The sequence below is a fragment of the Mustelus asterias genome, chromosome 20 (genome assembly GCF_964213995.1).
Source record: "Mustelus asterias chromosome 20, sMusAst1.hap1.1, whole genome shotgun sequence".
In the NCBI taxonomy this organism is placed as follows: Eukaryota; Metazoa; Chordata; class Chondrichthyes; order Carcharhiniformes; family Triakidae; genus Mustelus; species Mustelus asterias.
This window is the reverse complement of record NC_135820.1, coordinates 35,656,204-35,675,883: the sequence shown is the minus strand read 5'-3', so window position 1 is coordinate 35,675,883 and position 19,680 is coordinate 35,656,204. Positions and strand designations below refer to the sequence as shown.

Below are 19,680 nucleotides of genomic sequence, written 5' to 3'. Positions count from 1 at the left end.
TGACTCAACTGATTCTTGGGATGAAGGATTGTCTTATGAGAAACAGTTAGTCCTGTACTCGCTGGAGTTTAGAAGAATGAGGGGTGATCTTATTGAAATATAAAAATCCTGGGAGACTTAACAGGATGGATGCGGAAAGGATGTTTTGCCTTGAGGGAGAGACAAGAACTTAGGCACATAAACTAAGAGGTCTCCCATTTATCCGGAGATGAGGGGAAATTTTTTCTCAGAAGTGCATGAGTCTGTGGAATTCTCTTCCCCAGAGAGCAGCAGGGGCAGAAGCAGTGAGTATGTATACAGTTGAGTTGGATAGATCTTTGACTGAAGAAGGAGTCAAAGGGTATGGAGGTGGACAGGACAGTAGAAGCAACAGTCAGATCAACCATGATCTTATCAAATGGCAGAGCAGGCTTAAGGGGCCGGATGGTCTACTCTTGCTCCTAATTCGTATGTTCATATATCTGCATATTGCAAACTGTTTTCCACAGATGTACTGTAATATTTCAGCTTTTTCACTGTGTCTCTTACAATAAAAGCCAATATTTATTTGTTATTTATTGCCTTTACAATTGAGGTGCTGCTTTGGACAAACTTGCAATTTCCTTTGTTCATCCACATCAACCAGCGCTACTTTATTAAAAGTGTATGAATTACCTGCTTCACAACCCAAAATCTATGACCTCATTTACTGACAAATGAATTAAATTCAGCCACTTTTCTGTCCATTTCAACATCTCTATCCACTTAGTTTCCTTTGGTCCTCAGGATTATTAAATATGTCACAATCCGAACACAGCACCTTGGCTCAAGAGGCTTCCCCCAAGGGTATGTGGGGAGGCAGGGGGGAAGCAGAATAGAAATATAGAGGCGCAGTGGTTAGCACTGCTGCCTCATAGCACCAGGCACCTGGGTTCAATTTCCTGTCTGTGCTGCGTCTGCACGTTTTACCCGTATCTGCATGGATTTCCACCGGGTGCTCCAGTTTCCTCCTGCAGTCCAAAATATGTGCTGGTTAGGTGCAATGGCCATGCTAAATTTTCCCTCAGTGTAGCCAAACAGGTGCCGGAGTGTGGTGACTAGGGGATTTTAACACTAACTTCATTGCAGTGTGAATGTAAGCCAACTTGCGACACTATAAACTTTAAAAGGAAACTCTATAATTAGGGAGACAAGTAATGTCCTCTGTAGCCAAAAGCAAACACTCAAAAGACGTGTTGTTTACCTGCTGCCAGAGTATGAGATATTACATGGTGGTTCCTAGAATCATAGAAACCCTACAATGTAGAAGGAGGCCATTCAGCCCATCGAGTCTACACCGACCACAATCCCACCCAGGCCCTACCCCCATATCCCTACATATTTACCCGCTAATCTACCCATCTCAAGACACTAAGGGGCAATTTTAGCATGGCCAATCAACCTAACCCGCACATCTTTGGACTGTGGGAGGAAACCGGAGCACCCGGAGGAAACCCACGCAGACACGAGGAGAATGTGCAAACTCCACACAGACAGTGACCCAAGCCGTGAATCGAACCCAGGTCCCTGGAGCTGTGAAGCAGCAGTGCTAACCACTGTGCTACCGTTTCCAAGCTCTTGATGAAGAGCTTGGAAAGGATGGGGGTTAAATCGAGTTGGCGTCACCCATATTGGAATAAATGACATGGGTCAGAATAAAGAGGAGACCATACTAAAGGAGCACCAAGCAGCACCTCAAGAGTAATAATCTTTCGGTTATTACCAAGCCACGTGCACATCTGCACAGGAGCAGAAAGATTAGGACAATTAAAACATAGCCAAAGGGCTTGTGTGGGGAAGAGGGGTTCCTTTGCATGGACACTGGCACTAGTTCTGAGACAGGTAGGAGCAATATTGAGGGGATGGGATCCACGTGAACAGGGATGGGGCCTGTGTACTAGCACAAAGGTGGCAAAGGAGTAAGACTTGTAACAAATAACAAGAGTCTAAAAAGATAGTTAAACATAAAGTGAGGGGAAATCCTATTTAAAATAAATTAAAACATCAGTACAACAATGCACACAGCATACTAATAAAAAGGGGAGCTGGACGTGTTGGGAGAGAGTTAGACATAGTAGGGATCACAGACAGGACTACAGAGAAATCAGGAATGGGTGCTGGGCACTTTAGGGTATAACATATTTAGAAAAGAAAATGGAAAGAGGGAGGCGAAGCAGCTCTACTGATTCGGGACAACGTACTTTCAATAGAAAAAAGGACACAGCTATCAACAGAACAAAAAGTGAATCCATATGGATACGAGAATCAAGATAATAAAGGCTCAATCACACTTTTGGTGGAGTCTACAGATCAGAAAGGGAGGTGGAGGAAGAAATGTGCAAACAAATTGAATTACAAATGGGGGAATTTCAGCTATATTGATATTAATTGGACGCAAGGGGCAGAAAAAGGCTTGAGATGGAGCTTCTATTCATCTCCTTAAGACGAGTAGAAACTCCATCTCTTTCCTAATCCAAGATGCAAAAAGTCAATCAAGGATTTCACTTTTTGATCCAGCAATATAGAATGAACCTAAGCAGATAAGAGAAGCAAAAGTAGAAAACATCAAGACAATAGTGACCATAATATATTAAACTTTAAGATGATTAATAGAGTAAGTTATAAGTATGTCAAAATCAGCTTAATAAATTGGAGAAAAACTGATGTTAAGGAGCTGAGAATAGAACTTGGTAAAATAAAATGGGCAACAATACTGGCAAAGAATGATGTAGAACAACAATGGGAAACATTTAAAAGTGTTCAGAATGAAAGGAAAAATATTAAATTCCATTAAAAGGAAACCAATTAAACATACCCAGTGAGACTCCATAGATGAACGAAGACACAAAGGAATAATTGAGGGTGAAGAAAGAGGCATACATTAAGTACATAAAGAGCAGATGAATGCAAGATAAGGAGAAGATGAACAGATAAGGAGACAAGTAAAAAAAAATAGGGAGGCGAAGAGGAACTATGTAACTAAATTATCAAGAAACATTAAACAAAATAGTGTGATTGATCATAGTTCAATTGATTTGGATAAAAATATTGTGTTCACAAGGGGAATATTTAAAATTCAACTTTACGCTACAGGTAGTCGGTATGTTTCGGGGGAATGCAGTTTAACATCTTTGGTCAGAAAACTGATAGAACCCCTACTAAAGGAACAGCTAGATGAACATTAGAAAATAAAATTATAATACTGAATAGTCAAGATGGATTTCGAAAGGGAAAATCTTGCTTGATAAATTTCATTGAAATTTTTGAGGAGGTGATACACTTTAGACTATAAACACTCCAGTATGTTCAGCACCAGAAGGGTCAATTTTGCCCAATGGATAACATACAAGTGTTCTTTTATGACTCTCATGCGTTGAGTATCACTTGCAAGGTCAGCATTAGTTGCCCATCCCAATTGCTCTTGAATTGAGTGGCTTGCTATGCCATTTCAGAAGGGCAGTTAAGAGTCAACAACATTGCCATGGATCTGAAGTCATGTGTAGGCCACATGACAGTTTTTCTCCCCAAAAGGACATGAATGAGCCAGATGGTTTCTTGGCCTACATACAGAGACTAGCTTCCAATTCCAAGTTTATATAAAGTATATTAGCTTGTACAGTTCTCCCTTCATGTCTCGCAGCACAGACAATAACTAGACACAATTATCCTCTTTAGACACCCGAGTCCGTGCATGTTTGTGGACATGTACACAATAACAATTCAGTGTAGTTCACGATAGCTCAAAGCAAATATAACCAGTTGCAGTCTATAACTTACAATGAAGTTAATCAAGTTGGGAGAAAAACAGATGCACAATTCCAAGCTTAAACATTGGATCAGGCATAGTCAGTGTAAATTCCATCCTGCTATTATTAACAAGGAAGTAATAAAAGGATTACCTTTTCACAGTCATTTTCAGTGAACTTGTTCAGTAGCCGAGTTCGCTGCTGACCCTTCAAGTTTCGAAGCATGGAAGACAGAATTGAACAAACGTGCTCTACAGAACAAAACAAATGCAGCTAGTTACCCTTGGGGCATTACAAAAGCAGGAAACTACTTATGCTTAGGCTTACAAACAACTGGAAAATTCAAAATATAACTGAGGAATGTATATCATTACAGCACAACTGATAGCACTTTCCCTTGTTGCTTTTGGCAGATTACAAGTGTTGTAATAAAACAAAGTAGGAATATGCCCTGTGTGGCAAATCTGAGTGAAGGTGTTCAAAATAACTTTAGAGTTTCCCTCTACATTATCTGCTTAGCTCAGACGGTTACAGTGTGGTATTAATAATGTCTTTGGGGTTATGCCCTGTCCTGGCCAGTGTGGTACTTCACCCTGGAAGCCAATACATGCATTATGATGGTACAAGTACTAGGTGACACAGCTTCAAGATTTTCAGCAAGAAATGCACTGTGGAATTTTTAACTAGTGAGTGGTAATGATCCCTAACTTGTTGCTTACAAGGACGGTGATTGTGCAGATCATTAATGATTTCCATGGGAAAGTGCTTACAGAGATAGAGCAGTGGAATGGGATTGACTTGATTGCTCGACACAGAACCAATATGGACTCAATAAGCCAAATGGCTGCCTTTTGTGTTGTTATGACTCCAAAAAGTCAGTACTTATTAACCATGCTTTGTGATGTAAATCATAATTGTCCTAAAAATTACTGTGCATTTATTTGTGGATTGCTTTCACTGGGAAATGCTGGAAACATTTCATTAATTTTGCTTTGAAAATATGTAAAATAACATCCTCACACAGGCAAGTTTGTTTTAGATAGTTTGATCCATCCCAGACATCTTCACTATTTACCAAGACTTCACAAATGTTTGTTCCAATGCTTTGAGCTCAACAAGTGAGGGAATGTATCTCTATCATGAATCAAACTGTTGCAACCTGGATTCAGTGTGCTGAAGACAAAAGATTGCTGGCGAACAGACTTGTAGCTGTGAAACTGGTTAGAACTGGTTCAAGCTACAGCCTAGAGAACAATTGAAAGGTACTTACTGAGAGGTTGCTTAAGCTGCCCAGCAACACAGAGACTATAAAAAAAGAGGGATACGAGGAAACCATTTTTGTTACGATACTATATTGCTGGACTGAACACCATGTGCCTTCGAAATAAAAGTTCGTAACCAAAAGCTTTGTGCCTCATCATTGACTCTCCAAAGAACCAGGGTTTGAAGGTAGAATCTAACATCTTGAAGCTAGAATCCAATAATTGGCGTAGTCGGCAGGATGATTAACATCTGAAGATCGGGAAAGGAAGCACCAAAGTCAAGAGAAGAGAAAAAGAAATAAAAGTGCACACAACATAAAGGAGGTAAGATCTCCTCCCTTTCTTTTAAGATCAAGGGGTTTTCTTATTCGTCTCAGATGATACACTGTAGGAGAAGTCAGTGATGAAGTAATCAGTTACACTCCAAGGATTTCAAGACTTTCGGAATATCTCGAACAAAATAAAAGAATACATAACAGGGTGCCTCTGTTAATAAATAAAGGAACTGGGACATCTCTACTGATTTAAACAAGTTATATTTTATGTGGATTTGTAATGAAAATGGCTAACTCGCATAAGAAACCTACAACTGTGAAGCATGGAGCCCCTTGAAGTTAGTGAACAAGAAATACAAAATTATATAGTCAATGTTTGGAAAAGGAGTTTCAGTTAGAGAAACAAAGTGAAATTTTAAAACAAAAGTTTACTATTACCGATCGTAATGGGATCTGGCCCCTACTGGAAGTGCAACGGGCATTTGGAAAAATGACTCAGAAAAGAGATATGAAAAAGAAACTGTCTATCTGGATGGTGATAATGTAACAATTTTGACAGCGAGAGATAATCACCCTTAAATTGCAGCTAGATAGGGAAAAACAGAATGTCCGTTTTGTGTCTGAGAAAGTCAGTTAGGAGCATCAGCAGAGAGAGAAAGCGGAAGCTGATTCGAAGAGGCTGAGAAAAGAACGGAGAGCTCTCAAGGAAGTTAAACAGAATCCTAGCAGAGGCGGGGCTACAGATGGCAACTTGTCCCGACTGCTCCTACAAGTTCCACCTATTACGAATTTGGAGAAGGTAGAGAGATAGAATAGGAGGAGACTCATGGCCGAAATTGATTTACACCACGAGGACTCCAGCTCTGACTCAGACAGCAATGATTAGAACAAAGGGGAGGTGGCACATGTGCGTCCTCTCAAGGCCAAACCAGGTAAGAAGGTGGCAACGGAAGCTGGGGAGTACGAACGCATCCCTATCTACTCTCACATGCCAGCTGCACCTGAAGACATTGATAAGTGGTCAAAAGGCAAGAAGTATCCAAGAAAGGAGGCATGGAGATCTGTAAGAAGATTGACAGATTAAACAGAATTTATAGCCTCAATCCATTGGATGGTGTTGCAATGGTGGCTACAGTATTGCAGGGCAGAGAAGGGAAGACAGCTCTCAAGAAATTGCAAGAAGGATTGGGAGATCAAGGTCAGAATCTGGATGGAGGGTGGCAAACCTTGTACACTTACATTACAGAGCTGGCCTGCAATACTATAGATTGGAACAAGATTTCCAGGTGTATACAGAAAACCTCAGAGAACGCAAGTGAATATGAAAAAAGTTTCAGGAACACGTGGTTGATGCACTCTGGTGTGCCCGACATTACAGAAAGGAACATTAAAGACAGTGATTACGCCCCTCTCAAACATGCTAGCCTGGCAGGATTGAAGCCGGAAGTAGCCAAGGCTGTAAAGATGACCATGCCGAATTGGGAAGAGCCTCTTGTCAAATACCAGGCTTTGGTTGATGGGTGTGTCTGATAAAAAAGGAATTTGAGTAGCGATGCCAAGGTCAGGGTAGTCCAAACCAGGCCAGCCGAATTATTTCATTCACAGGTCGAATGACAACGATTGCCGGGCATATGCCACATTTGTGGAAACCTGGACATTGAGCGAAGAACTGTCGTTGATGCAATAATGGCCCCCAACACCAGAACACCCCGGAATCAAGGATGAAGAATTTGAAGCCCTCCATAAACTCTCCAAGGAGCAACAATGGAAGCTGCTGGGATGCCTTCCGGATTCGGGAAACTAGACAACCCCTCCCTACGGCCTCTGCTAGCCTTGGTCCAATGGAAGGCAGACGGCCTATACGTGCGCAGAGTTAAACCAAGACAACCGACTGAAATTTCTTCTCAACACGAGTTGAAAAGCAATTGGGCCTCCCATTTGATTGATGCGCTAAGCCGGCCTATGGAGCCGGGGGTGACAAAATAGAGTTTGCAGCACAAAGCCCATCATGTTATCACTGGGATCCTCTACTGTAACCACGCTAATTTGGGTAGGAGGGGCCACACAAGCCCTTCTGGGATTGGACATGCTGATGCAGTTGAACTCTTCATTGGAGTTCAATCAAGGAAAGTTGAACTGGCAATTAACAAGGCTGAGCACATCTGATCTGGCTGACCACCCCATATGGTTGGAAGACAAGAAAGATTGCAGTCTATTGCAAATGGAGCCAGTCACCTTTACCAGAGAGATTCTGTCAAGCACGCAACAGTATCCCATCAGTGAAGCATCCATTGAAGGAATCCTCCCAATTGTGGAACAGTTAGAGGAAAAGAGTGTCCTGAAGATGACCCACAGGGCATCCAACAGTCCAGTATGGCATGTAAAAAAGACCAACGTAAGGTTGGAGGTTTACAGTGGATTACAGAAAGGTCAACCAGCGTGTGGACAAATTAACACTGCTCGTTACAGACCCATCCACTGTATTCCATGCACTCAAACTGCAACACCAATGAGTTACAGTGGTGGACATGGCAAACAGCTTCTGGTCAGTCCCGCTGGCCGAAGAAGTACAACCCTGGTTCGCTTTCGCAGTCAACGGACAACAGTACACCTGGATGTGCTTACCATAGGGATTTCATAACAGCCCCATGGTTTACTACATGGCCCTAGGGAACCAGTTGCGAGAAGCTCCCCAGATGTCCTCCACGGTGATCCACTTTGTTGACAAAGTCTTCATCGCATCAGAAGCCGAGGAAGAACATGACAGATATGTCCAAGCACTGCTGGGCTTTTTAGGCCAGAAGATTTCCCGTGGGAAGAAAGGAATTACAGTCAACAGAACCCAAGCTATTCGCAACGCACCCAAAGGAAAGACATCAAAAGAACCAAAGTCCTTCCTGGGTCTATGCAATTTTAATAGAGCCAGAGTTGATTCGAATTCTGAACTCACTCAACCTCTAAACGATCTGCTCAAAGGAAAAAAGAGACTCCAAGGAAAAAATAATGCTGGATGAGAGACAAGTGGAGGTCTTCCACAGACTGAAAAGCACACTGGCACTCGCTCTGGGAATCCCAGACACAGGATAACTGTTCACCATGTACATGCATGAATGAGAAGGCTACATGACAGCAGTCCTGACACAAGAGCATGGTGATAGATTGAGACTGGTCAGCTACTACTCAGGAAAGTGGAACAAAGTCGCTCAGGGCTGGGGGGGCATGTCTCAGAACATTGCAAGCTACATGCATGGCAGTGGAAACAGCGACTACTATAGTGATAGATCACCAACTCACTATACGGTGCCCACATGCAGTGTACACACCATTATCCATGAACAGAGTCTCTCAAGTCACAGCAGCACAATGGACCCACTGGACAGCAATCCTGGAACAGCCTATCATCATCATCAAAAGGGCCAGTCCAATCAACCCAGCTACCATGCTGTCCATAGGGGAAGCATCAGAAGAAGACCATGACTGTGTAGATATTATTCAAGTCTCGGAATCGCAGCAAGAAATGCATGAACTTCCTCTATAACCCACTCTATACTGATGGGTCATCTATAGTGGAAGATGGAGTTCGGAAGACAGGCTGGGCTGTGACAACAGAAAATGCTGTGTTAGCACAGGGATCGATGCCTCCAGGCACCCCAACAAGCAGAACTAAAGGCGCTTACTGAAGCCTATAAATTGAGTGAAGGTCAAAGTGCCAATATCTAGACTGACTCTCGTGAATTGAATTATTTATACAATAATTTATGGGCTTTTCGACTCATTCCAGTGTATACACTATTGAATTTAAAGTTGATGAGTAAAGGTTTGTGATTGCAGGGTGGGAGCTTTGTTGGGAGGGGGTGTGCTGTTGACTGTTCTGTAAGTTTGCTCTAAGTATGTTTTATATAAGAAAAAGGCCTACCCTGATTCTGTTGTAAGTCACACCCTGGCCCCATGCTATAATTAAAGTTCTAGGCATTCTGGGCATCTAACCCAATTCCATGAAGCGTCAGAGGCATCCATGGAACTGCCTGGGTAGAGTATCTTTATCCACAGGAAGTTTGAAGTACTGGGCATTTATGTACATCAGGACTTCCTCATAATATTCCTTCTTTAATATAAAAACTTATCTCAAAGCACTTCGCAGGACAACCAAAGAGAAACCCACAAAGAACAAGAGATATTAAGAAGGGTCACTAAATGTTGTGTGAAAAGATAGCTTTTAAGGAGCATCAGAGAAGGAGATGCTCAACAGCAGCGAACCCCTCAACATTCACCACTTCTCTGATCAGAAAATCCAGGCTATCATTGTCTGGAATACATGCACTATTTCTCATTTTATCATGAAAACAAGAAGTTTTTTAATCTGCTTGATGGCGAAACAATTTTACTTTTCTTAAATATTTGAATCATTGCTCACTTTATTTTAAATCTTACTTTACTCAATAAATTGGAATGCCAATTCATGCACCTTATACCATCACTAATTTATAATTTTCAATCAAGGTATTGCCTTAGTCAAAAAGTCATAATATGCAATCCATATGAAAAATTGAGGTATTAATTCTGGTGAACTGGATTATGTCCCAATGATGGTCAGGAACGATGATGGTCACAGCTCAACAGTAAGTTTTCACTAAGTGATAAAGCAGATGTGCAATTTGGCCATTTCCAATACCAGTTTGTGACAACAAAAAAACATCCCTTTTCCGTTAATAAATGCTGAATGATTTTATTGGTGAAAAGTATATGCCGGTTTGTTATTTCACTTTTGCATCCAATAACAACTTGCATTTATGTTGCATCTTTAATATAAAAACTTATCTCAAAGCACTTCGCAGGACAACCAAAGAGAAACCCACAAAGAACAAGAGATATTAAAAGGGTCACTAAATGTTGTGTGAAAAGATAGCTTTTAAGGAGCATCAGAGAAGGAGAGCGGTAGAGGTGAAGGGAGGGTTGCGCCGAATGGCAATTACAAATTGGAGCCTCAAAAGATAAGAGCATTGTTGCCAATGATAGGATGAAAGAAGAGTGAATTCACAATGGGCTACAGCTGAAAGAGTGGCAAGAGATTAACGGAGGCTACAGAAATACAGACAGGTGAAGCCATGAAGGGATTTTGGCAAGAGGATGAGCAGCAGAGTTTCAGGTGAGCTGACGTTTATGAAGGGGAAAGATAGGAAGCTGGTCAGGCAGACAATGATGACAAAATCCTAAATGAAGATTGTGGTAGCAAATGCACTAAGGCAGATAGAGTTGGGCAATATTATGGAGGTAGAAATTAGGAGATTTGTGATGGAAATTATATAGGGTTGCAAGCTCAGCTTGAGGTCAAATAGCATGTCATGGCTAAAGTCAACCTCAACCTGAGACAGTAGACAGGAACAGCGATTTAATCAATGTCAAGGCTACAGACCATGTGACAAGTGAGCCCATTCAATGGGATTGGTCTTCTCAACGTTTTACTAAAGAAAAATGCAGTGCAGCCAGAACTGGATATCAAATAAACAGACCAACAAAACAAAGGAAACAGAATGGTTGAGAGCGCTTGCTTGTATGTAAACATGGAACCTGAAGCCATATCTATCGGATGATAATATAGCATTATCATGTAGCTGAGGAAAAAGAGAGCTAAGGCTAACTTTACTTGAAGAGAAGCCATTGCTGAAGATTCTCTGCCTGTGATTGGAATGGTAAGAGTAGCAAGGGTACTAGCAAGGGTATTTCAAAACAGCTGTACAACGAACAAAGTGGGAAAACATTGGAGAAGATGATGTGGTTAACCATATGAGGCTGCAGTCAAAAAGGAGGAGGATTATACTCAGTCATCACAAAGGATGCCATTTAAGTTTAATTGTCATTTCAGTGCTGTGGCTTAGCCAGAAACCCATTTACAGACTTCAAATCTGTAATCTTCAAACGGTCCAAAGATGTGCGGGTTAGGTTGATTGGCCAGGTTATAAATTGCCCCTTAGAGTCCTGGGATGTGTAGGTTAGAGGGATTAGCGGGTAAAATATGTGGGGGTAGGGCCTGGGTGGGATTGTGGTCGGTGCAGACTCGATGGGCCGAATGGCCTCCTTCTGCACTGTAGGGTTTCTATGAAATATGGACCTGCAGGAAAGATGGACACAGATTTGGGAGGTGACAACACATTCAAGAAATTTGAGCTTTGTAATAAGGTGTTTCTTTGAAAGGACAAAGTGGTTGATGACTGTGGTTTTGAAAAGGAGGGGAATAATGAGGAAAGAACACCATTTACAACATCAAGTAGCTTAGAGATCAGGACTGGAATTCAGATGATCAGTTTAATGGCAAATGGATTGGGAGAGCATTAAGTGGCCTATTAAATAGTTGTTTATTTTCCTTAATGTCTGGGATTCACCTCAGTATTATTTAGCTAATGGACCATCTCCACTCAACATTGTCCACCAGTCGCATTAAACCATCCCTTAATATACTGTTCTATTTATTAGGATACAGCTTTGATAAGCACTTGAGAATAACTGCAGCATTCATTTTCTGAAATTCACACCAAGGGGGCAATCTTACCAAAAACATTCTAAGTCCGGGACAAATTTTTCACCCGTTTTTTGGGCGAGTTCAAATTCAGAGTTTTATGCACTTACTGCATGAAAAAATGGGCTAAACCATTCCTCACTTGTAGGGGAGGGCTTAAATCGCCGGCAAGCCTGTTGTAGCAGCAATGTGCAGCGCCCCGTGGCCGCACTAGCTGAAAACTGGAAAAGTCCTTTAAGTCACAGTTAGTAATACATCATGTTATAACTGAAATGCGAGGTTTGTAAGACGTTTTGTAATTGATGGAGGCATATCTGTGCTTACAGCTAGTAAAACATTGTGGCTGCAATTCTCCCAAAATATTTCCAACTGTTGTCCCCGGGTGGGAAAAGCGGTGCGATTCCTACCCAGTGGGTTGGGGCAATCCAGATCGCAATCCACCTGCACCTAGACTAGATTTGGAGCTTGGATGATTCCCACCAAAAAAGTGATATGCAGGACTTAAAGATGCTGCTTTTAACAGGAGCCCTGATCTCCAGAAAACCCTATAGACCATCCCAACCACTGACAGCAGGTGCACCCCACACCCCAATCGCTGCTACCAGCATCCCCCCACCCCCAAGTGAGCAAAACCCTGCTGTGGGCCGGCAAGACCATCCTCCCAACCCCCAATCAATCAGGCCCCCCTTGACAGTGCCAAACTGGGGACACCAACCTAGCAGTGCCAACTACCAAGTTAGCGCTGCCCAGCGATGTCCCTGACCACCTGGAGGCTCCAATGGCTTCCGAGTCCTCTGGCATGGTCATCACATCTGCTCTCCAGAAATAGAGACCAGTAGTGACTCCCGCTGGCACAATGTTGCTGCGGGGGTTGGGTGAATTACAGGAGCGGGTGAAACTGGCTTAAAATAGAAAATGCATGTTTAAATGAGGATTTAAATATGCTAATTTGGCTCGCTGGGCATGAACCAGAATATGTCGCCAGCTGGGGGTGGGGGGAATCTCAAAATAAGTTCTCTCGCCAGAGTCTCTGGCCATAACATGATTTTCCCCTACACAATGGGGCTGGAGAATCACCCCCAATATTCCTGGAGAAATCACTGAAATAATTGTCTTTTTGAATCACTTAATATCATTTATTTTGTTCCAATTTTACTTCTGTTTTAAACCAGATCATGAAATAGGTAACTATGGAGACAGTGGATCACCTTCCAAAATTCTATAGATTCTGGAATGGTTCCTGCAGATTGATAGGTAGCAAATGTAACCCCACTATTTAAGGGAGGGAGAGCAAAAACAGGGAATTGGCTTGCATTAGTAGCGAAAATATATATAAAGGATGTGATAAATGGACACTTGGATAATAATGTGATTGGTCAACATGGATTTATGAATGGGAATCATGTTGGGAGTGTTTTGAGGATGATAATCACAGAGTTGAAAAAGGGGAGTTGGGTATAATATACCTGGATTTTCAGAAAGCTTTCAGTAGAGATCATCAAAATTAAAGCATATGATATAGGAGGTTATATACTAGCACGGATTAAGAATTGGTTAACAGGCAATAAAGAGAGTAGGAACAAACAGGTCATTCTCACTTGGCAGGCTGTGACTATTGGGGTACTGCAAGGATCAGTACTTGCCCCCAGTTGTTCACAATATATATCAATGATTTGGATGGGGACCAAAAGTAATATTTGCAAGTTTGCAGATAACAAAGTTAGGTGGGAACAAGGAAGATGCAAAGCAGATTCAGTGGGATTTGGACCAGACTTAGTGAATGGCCAAGATAAAATATGTAGAAAAATGTGAGGTGATCCACTTTAAAAGGAGGAATAGATGTGCACAATATAATCTCTCACCATTGAAGAAATAAAGTGTAGATGTACATTCACCTGATGAAGGAGCAGTGCTCTGAAAGCTCATGCAACCAAATACACCTGTTGGACTTTAACCTGGTGTTGAGACTTCTTACAATGAACGGAGGGACATTGGTGCCCTTGTCAATGAGAGACTGAAAGCTAACTTGCAGATGCAGCAAGCAATTAGCAATGGTATGTTAACCTTTATCACGAAAAGATTTGGGTGCAGGAGAAAGGAAGTCTTGCTTCAAGTGTATAGAACCTTGGTTAGACTGCACCTGTGCATATTTGGTGTTATCTCAGGAAGGATATTATTGCCATGGAAGGAGGGCAATGAAGGTTCACCAGCCTTGTCCCAGGGATGGTGGGACTATCCTTTCAAGAGAGATTGTGGAAACTGAGCCTATGTGCTCTAGAATGTCGAAGAATGAAACCAATGTAATACTTAAAGGAATAGGACTGGGTAGATGTAGGTAAAATGTTTCCCCTGGTTGGGAGTCCAGAAACCGGGACACAAGTTTAAAATAAGGGGTAAGCCACTTAGGACAAAGATGAAATTTTTTTTTTTGTGAATCTTGGATGATGAAATTCAAGCAGATTTACATGTCTGTTCCTGACATGGTATCAAAATTGATGGCTCTCAAGAACCAGCTAAGGAAAACATTTCCCAAAAGCACACAGTTCTATTGGATATAATATTAATGTTCCATCTAAAGTTGGATGCTGGATATGCCAAGGGAACATATCATTGCTAAGTTTCTAAAACTCAATTTCATAAGCTAGTTTTTCCAAATCACATGTTATATTCCATGATCTGTCATCTTTTCATGCCTTGAGATGTCACCATGCTTCCAACTTCAATGTCCCTTCTCCCACTAACAACCGTTGCAAATAAAACCATACAATACTTAAGCACAGAAGTTCAGTTTGAAATCTGAATATATTGATTTTGTTAGATCAAAATCTCTACACTTTGTATGAATTTCAAATTTTATGAATCTTACTTGCAAATGGCATTTCCCCAAGAAAGGGGAAATGACAAAGTGTTTGTGCTGCATATTGCCAGAAACTAAACATGAAAACTCGTCAGGTCAAAAAAAAGCACCAAAAAATGAACTGTACTGATTTCAAAAAATCGGATTTTCTTTTCAATCCCAACCATTATTGAACATCCCAAAAATACAGCTGGTATTAAAAAAAGTGTTGAATTTATTCGTAAAATTCATTCATTGGAATAATGAAACTATTCTGATGAAGCGTCATTGACCTGAAATGTCAACTCTGTTTTTCTCTACAGATACTGCTTGAACTAAGTACTTCCAGCATTTTTTATTTTTGCTGCACGTTGTTGACATGGTTTGCCTGCGCAATGTGCAAATTAATGAAGCAGATGAGCATTGTACTCAGCCTGCTCTAAGAGATAGCAAATAGTTTCTGCATTGTTCTAGGAGTATTTAGTCTGACCCCTGAGAAAGAATCTGAAGATCTGATTTACTGAGGTAGAGAGAGTTATGGCCAAAGTGACCACCTATTTTTTGGGTATCATTCCTTCATTGGATAAAATCCTTGAAACCAGCTTTTCTTAAATGTAGCATTTAAAAAGAACTTCATTCCAGTTTTTTTTCCTTCCGATGCATCTATTTTAAACAACAGCATAAATCTCTATATGGCTCATGAGTGAACTACATTCTTCGTAACTCCACTGTGGTTTCCAACGGAGACTGTATCAATCCAGTCATGCAAAACGGCTTGAGAAAAGGGCGGCACGGTAGCACAGTGGTTAGCACTGTTGCTTCACAGCTCCAGGGTCCCGGGTTCGATTCCTAGCTCGGGTCACTGTCTGTGTGGAGTTTGCACATTCTCCTCGTGTTTGCGTGGGTTTCCTCCGGGTGCTCCGGTTTCCTCCCACAGTCCAAAGATGTGCGGGTTAGGTTGATTGGCCAGGTTAAAAATTGCCCCTTAGAGTCCTGAGATGCGTAGGTTAGAGGGATTAGCGGGTAAATATGTGGGGGTAGGACCTGGGTGGGATTGTGGTCGGTGCAGACTCGATGGGCCGAATGGCCTCCTTCTGCACTGTAGGGTTTCTATGATTCTATGAAAAGTATGTTGCATACGTACCAATCATATCCGTTACATAGGATGCATCATTTAACTGCTCATAATGACAGCAATAGTGGTACATTACTAAATTTGAAGCAAACAGAGGGTCAAAATGGATAGCAAGTTTAACTTTCTTCAAAAGTGTTTGTCTTCTATCATTGGGCCTCAAGCCTTTGGGGTGGAAAAACAAATAAAAACCATGATCTCCATCAACATGCAAGGTGGACATTAAATGTTTGCATAATTGACATAGTCCAATCAGAACACTTGGAAGATAGAGAAAAGAGGTGTAACTGCTGCCTGAAACAAAAATCAAAAGTTTTGAATTATGTTCCCCAATTGAGATCAAATGATGAAAAGTAGGGGGAGTTCTGGAATCAGAACTAACAATTTGGTGGGTAGAAATTTATTTCCTTGTCACCTGTAATTTCCACAAACTTTTTGAAGAGAAGAGGCCATGGAATTAAAAACTGGAGACATGCTATCCAGTCCCCATTGGTATTTTTCCTCCACAGCGGTCAAATTCTCATGTGCACATTCTCATAATCCTTAATTCCTCATTCCGTCAAGCGTCTATTTGTAAATATTTGCTTCAATCCTTAATGCTGGCTGTACATTCTACAACCTAACAACCCTATGTTAAAAGTTTATCTTGTTCCCCATTCTAAATTTGTATTCAATCTTTTAGCTATGCCCTCTAGTTGAACCCCTCAACCACTGAAAAGGATCTATTTCCAGCTACCCTTCATCATTTGAAAGCATCTCTATCAAATCACTCTGTAACCTCCACCACGCCAATGAATATCCCACCATTTTAATTTTTTGTATAAATATTTCTTCATACTCGATAGCATTCCCGTGGATCCAAGACATGTAGTATAAAGGGTAGTATAAAGGGTGGAGGAAATGATTCAGACATTCAAAACTAATGAAAACTGGAATTGAAACGCAGCATATTATTTTATCTAATATTAAGTTACCACAAGACAGAGAATGCAATAATACAGCAGCAATTTTGCATCCAGCATAAGTGTCAATGCTCACTGATGTCAAAAGAAAATTGTCCATAAGTATCTACTGATATCAATGGCATGGGTTTCACCTCGCCTGACATGAACTTGAATCCAGTGCCAAGCTAAATGGATCTCCAAGTTCCCAGTAATAGTAATGCCATCGAACAAGTTAATAGGCCAATCACATTGAAGAATTCCCACAAGCCAGCAGGTTTTTCACATCGAAAGTATATAGCCATATGGCCATTTTTGCAGTTGGAACCCAAATCTCTCTCTCTAACTGTGGAAGTCATACCCAGCAAGCAAAAGGATCACAGTTGAAAAGAGAACTGGGGAATCTCTCTGCCAAACCGCAGAACACTGGAATCAAAGAACCAGCTATTTTGCCTACTGAAGGCAACCCTATTGGAATCTCAAATCGCAAGTGGATCTTCACCATCTGCTCCTCATAATTGGAGGACTGTTCCATATACCTTTTTATTTATACTTACTTAGGACTCACTTAATCTGTATGAATGTATATGCATGCGTTTCACCATTTTTCTCCTTGCCTTAGTAGTTAATAAACTCAACTATCTTAACTCAGGAAAGCCTGGTTAAATTGGCTCTTTTTAAAACATAACTACTGGGTCTCGAAAAAGGATACCCACGAAAAGGGGTCCCTTTATAAATTAAATCTTGTTGCGACCAGCAGAAGGGGTTGAATAAAGACAACCTCTCCATGCCAGGGTTTGTAACAATTTGGGGATAACGCAGCTACAAGGTAATAGACGGGTCTCGCCCAGATCGACAACTTTGGGGAGCCTCACTTAAGGGGTGATCATAACACTAGTGTTGCTTATGTTGGTATCTATTATTTTTATTGTTCTACTAATATCTAAAAATAATTATGGTTGTTCATTAGGAAAGTACCATTGTAATTGAAAGCAATTTGTACATTATAGCATTAATTGTATTAAGCATTGATTGCTGTATATGATTAAATAAAATATACTGGCTTTAAACAAGTGTAAATAAAATCACTGTTGCCAAAGTAATTTGTCAATGAGTTTTGCTGATGGTTTCTTGCCAATGCTGTTTATAGTCTGATTATTTTTTAAGGTTTATTACAGCCAAATTAAATTTCTTGTTTTCTATTTCCAATCACTGAGCACTGTAGTTGAATTATTCCAGATTAGACCTAATGATACAGAAGAGCATCAATTCAGGAACAAAATAAGAAGAATCAAGGATTTTTTTTGTTCTAGGCTTGCGATAGTCTGGCAATAGTTTTCAAATTGTAAATTCATGAATTGCTGTTATGGGCAGTGTTGAGATATGGGAAGCTTATTTTTTGTGAAAATATTAGATTGCTTTCCATACTCAAAAAATTAGAAATCAACGTTCTAAAGTTTGGGTGTAGTATGAAATTAAGAAAGAAATCAACAAAATAAAGTCAATTTCCAAGTGCAGCACCATCTTACTTTGGTCTTTGCAGAAAATAACAACCTTTGTTTCAATCTCACTCCCACCATATGCTCTGAAAACAGCTCTTGAGCAACTCACTGATTGAAATTGTGGTCCCAGGCCCAAAATCAGTGAGTATATCCCTCTTATACTGTGATATGGTAATGTCACCGTTTGATAATCAGTGCTTATCTTTTACAAATGTTTTATGTTGCTGAACATAATACTACATGTCCAATGTCTGCACTTCCTCCAATCCAGACTTCCAAATATAGCTAACATTTAGAAGTGCAGCTTGCAGTAGAGCAGCTATTTACTCAGCTGGGCAGAACTAACCAGTTCTGACTGCTCAGTCTCATTCTGCAGCATTTAATTTTTGAGGCCTTTACATATTATATTCATGGGAATCATGTTTAGCCAGGCCCCAGACGTGAGGGCACAATTATGTTCTTGTTTGACTAGTTCAACGTCTCCTTACACTGGACAACGTGGTGCAAGGAAAGAGTGTGCTATGGCACATACAACAATTTTAATCACTCCTTTGGATTGATAATATAATGTATAAATAAACTCAGCATGGCCACATTTTACCGAGATATTCTGCACATTATCATTGTTCATGGTACACAAGCCAACCTGGCATATAAGACGTTTATACTTTGTCAGTGCTAAAAATCATGCTTTTGCTTATACTCAGTGTCTAAGCCAACCCTATTCTCATTGGTAGTTGGCCTCAAATTTTCACCTCTGCAATGTTTTACTTACCTTCTACTCATGTTAGTGCACGAGATCAAGCTGGGATGCTTGGGGTCCTTGATTATGCTGGCTGCTTTTCCGAGACAGTGGGAAGTATAGACAGAGTCAATGGATGGGAGGCTGGTTTGCGTGATGGACTGGGCTGCGTTCACGACCCTTTGTAGTTTTTTGTGGTCTTGGGCAGAGCAGGAGCCATACCAAGCCGTGATACAACCGGAAAGGAGGCTTTCTATGGTGCATCTGTAAACTTTGGTGAGAGTTGTAGTGGACATGCCAAATTTCCTTAGCCTCCTGAGAAAGTAGAGGTATTGGTGAACTTTCTCTACAATAGCATCAGCGTGGAGAGACCAAGGCAGGTTGTCGGTGATCTGGGCACCTAGAAACTTGAAGCTCGCGACTATTTCCCCTTCATCCCCATTGCGGTTAATGTTTATTTATTAGTGTCAAAGTAGGCTTACATTAACACTAAGTTATTGTGAAAATTCCCTAGTCACCACACTCCGGTGCCTGCTTGGGTACACCGAGGGAGAATTTAGCATGGCCAATGCACCATACCAGCACGTCTTTCAGACTGTGGGAGAAAATTGGAGCACCCGGAGGAAGTAGATGGGGCATGCCCTCCACTACACTTCCTGAAGTTGATGACTATCTCATTTATTTTACTGACATTGGGGGGGGGGGGGGGGGG

General features: G+C 41.1%; 1 protein-coding gene across 1 annotated transcript in view; it reads right to left on the bottom strand.

Annotated features, from left to right (window-relative positions):
* The window catches only part of ctnnbl1 (catenin, beta like 1), a 186,944-nt gene that overhangs the window by 48,942 nt on the left and 118,322 nt on the right, over window positions 1-19,680 (bottom strand). Inside the window, exon 12 of the mRNA XM_078236405.1 lies at window positions 3,918-4,015. Coding sequence (XP_078092531.1) covers window positions 3,918-4,015 — 98 coding nt within the window. The remainder of the gene's footprint in view (window positions 1-3,917; window positions 4,016-19,680) is intronic.